At 32.8% G+C, this 11,039-nt stretch overlaps 1 protein-coding gene across 1 annotated transcript; it reads right to left on the bottom strand.

The window, feature by feature from the left end:
- Window positions 1-5,431: 5,431 nt before the first annotated feature.
- LOC113387449 lies at window positions 5,432-9,753 on the bottom strand. The gene is made up of 4 exons (XM_026624850.1): window positions 8,562-9,753; window positions 7,752-8,447; window positions 7,126-7,658; window positions 5,432-5,476 (listed from the first exon to the last, which is right to left on the bottom strand). The coding sequence occupies exons 1-4, from the start codon at window positions 9,751-9,753 to the stop codon at window positions 5,432-5,434; spliced, it is 2,466 nt and encodes an 821-aa protein (XP_026480635.1).
- Between the last annotated feature and the right edge of the window lie 1,286 nt (window positions 9,754-11,039).

The following is an 11,039-nucleotide window of genomic DNA, read 5'->3' as shown; positions in this document are numbered from 1 at the left end:
ACAAAAGTTTCGAATACAACTGTTCAGAGTAAAAGTGCAAATAACAACGGTAACTTGAGTGCATGGAAGAAAAGATGTTTAGTGAAATGAATTGGACAGAAAATTAAATTCAAGGGATATTGGAAGATATTGTATTCTATTAGTATATTAATTTCAAACTTTATTCTTCTTCCGTCAATTTTAATTTGCCATTTTATTATTATAGCAATTGTTGCAAAAAACATCAATAATGATATTATAAGGAGGAAACCACAATTAGTATGATTATAAATATCATGAAAAAAATAGAAAAATATTATTTTATGCAGTTTTGAAATAATAAATCTAAATGTCAAAATGTGATCAAAAAAATTTAAAAAGGCCCTAAAAACATCCCTATTTACTCAATACAGTATTGACATCGTGATTAGAAGCGCAAACTTATAATGAAACTTGCCAAAGCATTTTAGTAAGTTTTAATAGGGGCTACACTTTTAAAGTCGATCAACTTTGTAAATGCTAACTTAATCGTTAATAAATAGACTTAATTAGTAAAACTTAGTGTAACTATTATATTCTTCACCATGGTCTTAAAAATTGAAGTTATTTACGGTTACAGTTCCAAAGTTTCGATGGACAAAAATATTAAAAATTAACTTCAATCACTAAGAAATGGTCACACTTTGACTTATGCTCTAGGTTGTACTTAAAAGCTTATAATTTTTAAATTGCATGGTATAATTTTGCTTTCTATTATTTTCCAACTAGTTACAATCAATATTGTCACTAAGTTCCGGCTTGAGATTGAGTTGTATGGACACCCTGTATATAAAAACTAATCTGTACGTTGAGAAAAAAAAAACTGTGTAAGCAGTATTTTGCCTAAAGGCAATTTGCATGAGCTTCCCGATATGCATACATAATCAATTTAATTATTAAGATTTGAGATTTCACAATTTAGGTAAAATGATCAACTGTCTTTCGAAAATATATTATTTGCTTAGACTAAATTTAAATTTAAAAATTTAAAAACGATTTCAAATATACATGCCTATTATATCTTCATTTGTATACATTAAATTAATTTGTTTAGCACATTTTAGTTCAACTATTTCGTGTTTCAAAAATGTATTTAATAAAAATGGCGACATCAACTGTAATCAGTAGCTAACTGTGAAACATTGAATGTATTTAGATGTTTGGCATTTATTCTGATTAGAATCGCTTCTGATCAGAAGGTCATAGCAAAATTGTAAACACTGATATTTTTTTTTTAACTCGTAGGTTTTTCGTAGGCATATAATTTTTTGTAGATTATTTTAGACTACGCAAACTATTGTTTTACTAAGTACAAATATTATTTTTTAGAACAAATTTTTACAATCTTTACTAAAAACTTAACAAAGCGATTCCTAACCAATACCTTTTAACAGTTTTTGAACTTTTAAAATCGATTCAAAGTTGTGGATTAAAACGTGGACAAAATATTGTACTCTCTTTTGCTTTTTACAAAGAAACGGCTTTACCGATTGTCACATTGGCAAACGCTAATCTTTATCGAGCTACATATCGAACGGCTTTTAAATTAGTTTTGTGGTTTTTGAAAAAACTTCGACAAAAAATCGGCTCACACAAAAACACACACATACATTCATTTACAATTTTTATCTTATTCGATTAGGAATAATTTCAAACAAAATTAGGAAAACGGATATTTAAAAAAAAAAGCTTTTCCTTCTGGAATTTAATTATATATATATATATATATATATATATATATATATATGAATAGTAATAATGAGAGCTCAAAATATCGTTAGAAGTTCTTTTACAATTTAATTTTAATTTCACTCCATTGCACATTTCAAAAACTTCTCCGCTAAAATCGAATCGTACTCGTAAATTTAATACGCTAGTATTATTTGCCGTAAAATTTAATATCACAATTAGAAGACTAATCTAGTCTCGATCGCAATAAAAAGCATTCAGATAAAGCGGATTCCGTCAAAATCTAAAAGTTTGCCGTCGCTCAAAACTTTTGCATGTCATTTTTACGCGTAATTGTCTCTCTTTTCGTTAACTCCGCGGATCTAATAATCCGCGTTATGATATCATAAAAGTCGCAAGAACTGGCAATGTCGCAAAGATCTTTGCAGGAGACAACCTTGAAGCGGAACAGTTGAAGCAAATTTATAAAATAAAACGCTCCATTTGCTCGCATCCAGTACATTATCTAAGTTTCTCTTGTGCGTGGAGGTTTAAGTTCAACTGGATTAGTATGAGAGCTGGAGAACGATTGAAAGAAAATTTATATATTCAATATATAACTACATACCATTCATTATTGGTATTGAATAGCATAGACTGAAATAATAGTATTGAAATGCCATTGTGAAGGTTTTTTTTATCTATTTACTAGTTATTTTAAGATACCAAACAATGTAAAAACAACTTCCAAAATAGTGTTCCAATCCATTTGGAATGCCAACTATATCATCAAGCTCTCTAGCAGTCAATCGACGATTTCAAAGCACAAATTCTTTGATTTTGTTGATGTGTAGCTTATCAGTGGATGGTCTTGGTCGTTTTCACTCGGCCTTCTTTGAACAATTTTTTACAAATCAAAAACACTTGCTCACGATACTGACTTATTTCTAGGGTTTGTCGGTTTTCAAAAACCGGTTTTAAAAACCGATTTTTGGGCGAAAATTATGGAATTCGAACACGGCTTTTTAGTGAAAAAGTCGGTTTTCACCGTATAAATGGCAAATGACAAATATAACCAAATGTAAAAAATAGATGAAAGCGTTTTGATTCTTGAAATCATATCGATTCAATAGCATTTGATATCTTATCAGTATCTTCATGGTTCCCTGAAAGGTTTTTTATATATTAATTTAGATTTTTATACTAGTGTATACATTAATTTAAATCAGTGTGACATCTTCTTGAAGAAGTAACTTCCTCTACTCATACTTTTAAAAAAAAGTTTTAAACCCACAAATCAAAGAACAAAAAACTTAGAATTAATATATCAGGCTTCAAAAATAATTAAGCATAATTTGGTCGCAGGTATGAGGGTATTTTCTATTTCAGGAAATTTTGTGAGTAAACAAAGGATACGTCTAAATAGCAATTCGATAAACGTTCTCAGTTTATTGAAATTTTATTTTATTAAAAAAAAAACCATTAGAATGTTTAAAATTAATTAATTACAATTGCTCGGAACACACAATACCCTAGTTTAGCTTAATCGTTTTTAAAACTAAAATTGATAGTAACAAGTATGTTTCAATACGTTTTGTTATTTTAATTTATTGATTGTTTTTTATTTCAAAATGTATTACTTTTAGTTATTCGAAAACTTTCCTCATAAAAATATTTACATTCTTATATGTGAAAATGATGCATGAATAACGGATAATTATTTTCAAAGGTATTTAATCAAGATAAACAATTATTTTTCAGTTCTACTAATTAAAATTAAAATAATTTTGTTTAATATCTATAAAATCTTCTTATATATAAAAATGGATCGCAAAATGTGTTGGTAAGCGCATAACTCAACAACGCCTGGACCAATTTGGCCAATTCTTTTTTTAAAATGTTCGCTGATGTCCAAGGATGGTTCTTACGGTGAGAAAAATTCGAATAATTGTCGGAAAAACCCTAAAAACAGCCCTTTGCTAACTAATACAAATAATCGTAGTCGGCTTCTCGATATTATTTCTTTTGTTTTACTTCAGGCGATAAAATTGGTATGGCGTTAAAGAATTTAACTTCAAGTCATATAAGATTTAAAAAATCAATATCAATGTCCATTTGCCGCCCTTGCCGGTGGTATTTTTCTTGCATTTTCTGTTATACTCTACTGAGTGTGCTTTTGTTTTGTTTGTAGTGTTTTGTTATCTACCTATGAATAAAAAGTTATTGCATGTGACACAATATTTTAGTATTGCCTCCTGTAAGACGAGGCAATTTAAGTAGAAGAACATGAAATGCTACAAACCAAGCTAATTACCGATCTAATTGTGCTGCACAAGAACATGACGACCGAAATATACATAAAAGTTACTTAATACCAAATGGGCCGCTATGGTAGTAGTAATGAAGCAATTTGGCAAATATTTTCTTTTCCAATTCATGAGAGCTACTCTTCTGTTATTCACTTAGCTGTGCATTTAGAAAATGGGCAAAGGGTGTACTTTACAGCAGTGAACTCAGGTCAAAGGACTGCTCAGCCACCATCTACTACATTAACAAGTTTTTTTGAGACATGTCAAAACGATAATTTTGCACAAACATCTGAAATGCCAAATTATACTTGGAATCAAGAAGATTTATACGACGGAAACAAGGAAAACCAGAACCGGGATACACAGATGTATATTCCACCGATGCGATTGATCGAATTTATTCAGTACATCGAAGCCATGGTGAATGTTTTTATTTACGACTGCTATTGGTCAATGTACGTGGCCCAATATCATTCCAACATTTACGAACTGTTGATGGTGAATTATGTGGATCCTACAGAGAGGCCCGTCAACGTTTACAATTGCTAGAAAATGACGCTAATTGAGATCAAACTCTCAGCGATGCTGTAATATCTTCACACGCTCATCAAATGCGAACATTGTTTTCTATAATCCACATGCTTGCCATCAAACCCAAATGATTTGTGGATAAAGTACAAAGATTATATGTGTGATGATATTTTGTGTCAAATACGGAATAGAATGGGAAATCCAAATATGCAAATCAGTAAAGAAATTTACAACGAAGCATTGATATTAGCAACAATTCGCTCACAAATCAAAATTGCACTTGCACTCGCTTCATCGGGAATTGCAGCAAATTTACTCGAAAGTGGTCGAACAGCCCATTCAGCACTAAAATTGCCATTAAATATGCAAAGCAATGAAACTTCAACTTGCAACATTTTGAAGAAATCTGCAATGGCTAAGGTTTTGCAGCAATATCAATTGATCGTTTGGGATGAATGCACGATGGCACATAAAAGATATTTTGATGCTTTAGACAGAACCTTAAAAGATCAACAGAGCAATCAGAACCGATTTGATAGATTTCTTTGACAGGACGAAGTCTGTCGGGTCAGCTAGTTTAACAATAAATAAATTCAGTCAAATACTGCTCTAATTACACTAAATTTGCGGATAAAAACAGAATATTCGAGCAAAAATTTATTTTCTATATGAAATTCAAAAACCGGTTTTCTAGTAAAATTAAAATTCGAAAACCGGTTTTTTGAAATGTCGGTTTTTGTATAAACCCTACTTCTTACCAAAGTAACATATTCTGAAAGTTGAATAATTTTAGATGTCATAAAAATCAAAGAAACAACAAGAATAAGAGCATTAATTCGAATCAATATATAGGGTAAGTTTAAACTCAAGAGTTTACTCATATTTGTACACATAATTCCTACATATTATAATTGGGGCGAATTGTGCTCCAGTACAATTTTGCGCGAATGCTATTAAAACAAAATAATGTGAAAACATATATAAACTAATTCAGTTAAGTTAAGAAAATAATTTGTATTGATCCTACTCTACTACTACTCTAAGTTTTTTGACGACGATAATATTTTGTATGTATACCAGCAAAGCGTCTCACAAAAAAAAAGATGTAATGGAATAATACATGAAATTATAAAAAATTTAATGCTGTAATTACATAAGGTGCTATAACAGAATTACTATCCGCCGTTGAATGTAATTATTGTATAGTTTGTTATGTAAAATAAAACAAAAAAGATAAAAGTAATACTTTGTACACCACTAGAGGGACTGAAACAAGATATATTTTTGAAATAATCTATATCTCGTAGAGTTAAAAAACATAGTTCTGTTTTCCTAGTCGTTCTCAATTTTCCACCGGCCCCTCGCCTAGATGCGTCGGGCGCTAATGTAGCTTCCGTGCTATTACGCCATAGCTGAAAACGACTACATTGTTTATATAACTCGCCTGCCATATATTTATAGTCCATTTAATCATACATCCGAATGGCGGCGTCATAAACGGAGTCTACGAAGCTACGCCACGATACCACGCGCTACGCCTCGTAGACCTGGGACGAGTTGAGAAAAGTTGGAATCACTTCAAAGTGGCAAGAATAGTATAATGGATTCATTCTAGCTTTTAGAATTTTGAATTTGAAATTGGCTTTATTTCATTCTTGTTACGTTCTCTGCGTTTTTATACATATTATGAAATATATTTATATATATATATATATATATACTAGCTGACCCGACAGACTTCGTCCCGTCAAAAAAATTGTAATGTGTTTTTTTTCTACCTTATTTAAATTCTTTGCAAAAAATTATCCTGAACAGAACCGTCACCCTGGTAATAATTCGGTGTAAATTAAAGATAATTAAATAAATCACTATAAGCATTTAAAAGTAAGCAATTTTAATCATGTAAATCATAATGATAATGATTAACAATAAAAAAACAGTTATATTTTTATTGTGGTGCTTTTTGATAAACGATGTTTTTTGTTTGATTGCCTGGCGCATAGATAAACAAATCTGATGGTTTTCCAATACGGGAACAGGCAACATACAATTGCCCATGTGAGAAACATGGGTTCTCCAAATTAATGCCACAAATACTTAATGATTGGCCCTGAGACTTGTTTATGGTCATAGCAAAAGCAAGCCGCACTGGAAACTGTAGTCGTTTAAACTCAAATGGCACATCAGTCGGAATCATTGGGATGCGCGGAATGAGAACATTTTCTCCTTTATACTTTCCTTTCAATATAGTTGCTTCTATCACGTTGTTTAATAATGTTTTTATTGCTAACCGTGTGCCATTGCAAAGGCGCGGTTGGTTGATATTACGCAACATTATAATTACCGATCCAACCTTTAAATGAAGATTGTGAGGTGGCAGTCCTGGCAAATCCAGCGAGTTCAAAAATTCCGGTGGATAGTTAACTACATCGTCTTGGTTAGTTGCCGAATCAACTGATTTATATATCTTCGATTCGCCTGTAATTTGTTCTTGTATTTTGAAATTTAATTCATTAACATCAATGTTTTTGGCTGCCAATATAGCTCGTTCGCTTAACCAATCATGGTTTCTGTAATTTTGAGCAACATCTGGAAATACCTTCTGAATGAGTTCTTCTTGTGATTGAGGTAAATGACAAAAATTTTGAGGAAAGTTAATGCATCCAGTCAACATGTCAATAGGAAAATTGCCATTACCAATGTCAATGAGTTGTTTAGAGAATATGTTTCCAGATTGGTCATTTTGCAACTCAACACGCATATTCTTGCTTAAATGAAGTACTTTGACATATTTCCACAAATTTGATGACTTTAGGCATGCGTTGAGTTCATCAGCTGGCGTTGATCGTGGAATCACTGGCAATGTCTGACGAAAATCTCCTGCTAATAAAATCATTGCGCCACCAAATCGGCTCTGATTGCTACGTAGATCTTTTAAGGTTCTGTCTAAAGCCTCCAAAGATTTTTTATGTGCCATCGTGCACTCATCCCAAACGATCAATTGACATTGCTGCAAAACCTTAGCCATTGCAGAGTTCTTCGAAATGTTGCAAGTTGGAGTTTCATTGCTTTGCATATTTAATGGCAATTTTAGTGCTGAATGGGATGTTCGACCACCTTCAAGCAAAGTTGCTGCGATTCCCGAGGAAGCGAGTGCAAGTGCAATTTTATTTTGTGAGCGAATTGTTGCTAATATTAATGAAATCAAAAAAGTTTTTCCTGTACCACCAGGTGCATCTAAGAAGTAAATCCCCCCAGTTCCATCATTTGTTACTTTCATAAGAGTATCAAATACATACTTCTGTTGTTCATTCAACAGTGGAAGATTTGTTTCGATGAAATCTTTCAAATTGTTGAGATCATACAGTTTTTCTCGGTGCAGCTCTTGGTTAAAAGCATCATGCATTGGACGATTGGGCGCGGCCAGGCCTAATTGAATTAATAGTTTATTTGACATCATCAAGCACATATCTTCAATTAAAATCAATGCTTCGTTGTAAATTTCTTCACTGATTTGCATATTTGGATTTCCGATTCTATTCCGTATATGACACAAAATATCATCACACATGCAATCTTTGTACTTGATCCACAAATCAATTGGGTTTGATGGAAAGCATGTGGATATGATTATAGAAAACAATGTTCGTATTTGATGAGCGTGTGAGGATATTACAGCATCACTGAGAGTTTGATCCCAATGAGCGTCATTTTCTAGCAATTGTAAATGTTGACAGGCTTCTCTGTAGGATCCACACAATTGACCATCAACATTACGTAAATGTTGGAATGATGTTGGGCCACGTACATTGACTAATAGCAGTCGTAAATAGAAACATTCATCATTGCTTGGATGTACTGAATAAATTCGACCAATCGCATCGGTCGAATATACACCTGGGTATCCTGGTACTGCTTTTCCTTTTTTCCGTCGTATAAATTTCCTTGAAGTTTGATTCCAAGTATAATATTTTGGCATTTCAGAATATAGCAGTGTTTGTGCAAAATTATCGTTTTGACATGTCTCAAAAAAACTTGTTAATGTAGTAGATGGTGGCTGAGCAGCTCTTTGACCTGCGTTCTCTGCCGTAAAGTACACCCTTTGCCCATTTTCTAAATGCACAGCTAAGTGAATAACAGAAGGGTGTCTCTCATGGATTGGAAAAGAAAATATTCTCCAAATTGCTTCATTACTACTAACATAGCGGCCCATTTGGTATTGAGTAACTTCATCATTCGAATTCTCTGCACCAATTCCAATGACAGCCATATCACTACCTTTGGTTACATATTTGCAAATGTATTTAATAGATTTTACTGAATGGCAAGATTCAACATTTATGTGTGCTTTGAAGGTCTTTGATAAAATAGGTGAATATGGAACAATCCAGCGATTGTCTATCTCAATATCTTGTTGATTTATTTTGACAATTGTTGATCTTCCATTGTCTGCTGTCGACCGGCGACGATACAGTGGGTAACCGTCATTACCAGTAATTGTTTCCGATATTAATGTCCGTGGATATCGTTTCGAACATTTGCCATCCATCATACACGGTGCATTTTGATTAAGAGTTCCACAGGGACCATGTATCATGTTTTTAATAACTACCTCATGCAATCCTGGATCTTCTTGTACATTAGGAATTTCAGCTGATATCACTGCATCAACCTCATTTGGCCTTATCTTTTCAATTAACCAAATCAAAATGTGTGCATGTGGCAATCCTCGTTTCTGCCACTCCACAGAATACATCCAGCAGCGTGTCTCACCAAATACATGATGTTTTATGATGAAATCCATCAAAGATTTCAACTTTAGTCTAAAGACTCTTGCTGTAATATCATGACGATCAGTGGGTGATTGCCCTGGGAATAACTCTTGCTTGATTTCTATCCAGTGAGGATTGCAAGTGAATGTTATAAACAAATCTGCTGTACCATAATGACGAACATACGACATGGCATCTTGAGCATATTCGTGCATATGTCTAGGGCTTCCGATGTATGTTGCTGGAAGAATTGTCATCCGTCCCACATTCTGTGCATTTCCATCTGTATTAATCGCATCTCGAAGGTGTATATACTCCTCAGATCGGAGTTTAGTTTGATTCAACCTGATAAATGTTAATCTCTCCGTTTCAATTTTAACATACATGTCAACAACATATTGGTGATATAATCGCCGACATTTCAATATGTGATTGTCTTCATTTTCCCGAATCATTAGGCGGTATGAATAATAATTCATCGAACTTAATTTTTTGATGATTTCAGAACCTGTAAATATATTTAGTATTAACATTGAAATATAAAATTAAAATACATAATATATCGAGTGAGATATAATCGTCATTGCTAAACTAATATTTTAATTACCTGTAATGGGATTTATCATTTTTATTGAGAAATCATATCCATCTTCACCTTGCCAAAATATAATGGGATATTGCAGTGCATCATATGAGCGGTGTGTTTCCTTTATACGTTGTAATTGATCATTCCGACGATGTAAAACAATATCACGGGAATCAAAGTTTTCTCCAACTACAACGATAGCAACTTCATCAATTGTTGGTGCATTGAAACGTCTTGCATGTTGACCCGCAGGTGTTTTATCAGCTCTGATTACAATTTTGTGATTATCAGATGGCATCAGATCAAGTGCAGTTTTAAACAATATAATCAATTGATTGTGTTCATGAAAAAAAGTTTGTAATTGTTCTACAATAGGCCTCTTCACTAAATTGTTATATGCACAACGCTGATCAATTTCTTGTTGTGAATTGCCCATAAAATAAATTTGCAGGAATTCATAGTTGCTAGCAGGCACTGGTAACAATGAACCTGCTCTGTGACATATTTTTCCTTGTATCTATAAATTAAAAATCTATAAATATATATCAAAAACATAGCGTTTTATTTTAAAATAAAATAAATAAGTAATGTGTAGAATAAATTTATGTATTGTTATTACTGCTGTAATACATACCTTGAAAGTTGGCATAAAATTGTCCCGAACTACATTTGTAACACCAAATGAAGTCATTTGAAAGCAATTGTTGTATTGTTGGATATTTTTCAAAAAGTGTATGGAATCTGTTCCTATTCCTGAAACCAATGAGTACAACGGCTCTGGTGGTGGATTCAATGGTATTAATTTCACTTTACCACTTGCGCAACACAATCCAGCGGCTTCGTTTTTGTATTTTAATGCTTTACAATATGAGCAAACCGAGTTCATAGAACCAATAACAACACATTGGTAATTACTGTAGTCAATTGACACATCGTAACTAAAAGCAGCTCGATTCAAACGTGCGCGATTATTAGTTGAAAGTCGTGGTCGCGCTTCACGTGTTTGTGATATCCTAATTCTTTCATGTTCATTTCGGTCGTCGTGTTCTTGTGAAGTACGATTAGATCGGTAATTAGCTTGGTTTGTAGCGTTTCGGGTTCTCCTACTTAAATTGCCTCGTCTTATAGGAGGCATTATTGAAATATTGTGTCACA

Source organism: Ctenocephalides felis, unplaced genomic scaffold (assembly GCF_003426905.1).
Source record: "Ctenocephalides felis isolate EL2017-DRISC unplaced genomic scaffold, ASM342690v1 CF-g0.4_SCAFFOLD_00845, whole genome shotgun sequence".
NCBI lineage: Eukaryota > Metazoa > Arthropoda > Insecta > Siphonaptera > Pulicidae > Ctenocephalides > Ctenocephalides felis.
This window is presented reverse-complemented; position numbering and strand designations above follow the sequence as displayed.

Coding starts and splice junctions, on each gene's coding strand:
- LOC113387449 (XM_026624850.1), bottom strand. CDS start 9,753: ATGATTCGGGAAAATGAAGACAATCACATATTGAAATGTCGGCGATTA. Junction 8,448..8,561: donor ACCATCTACTACATTAACAA/GTTTTTTTGAGA, acceptor GACGGAAAAAAG/GAAAAGCAGTACCAGGATAC. Junction 5,477..7,125: donor AAGAAGAACTCATTCAGAAG/GTATTTCCAGAT, acceptor TTGTTTTAATAG/CATTCGCGCAAAATTGTACT.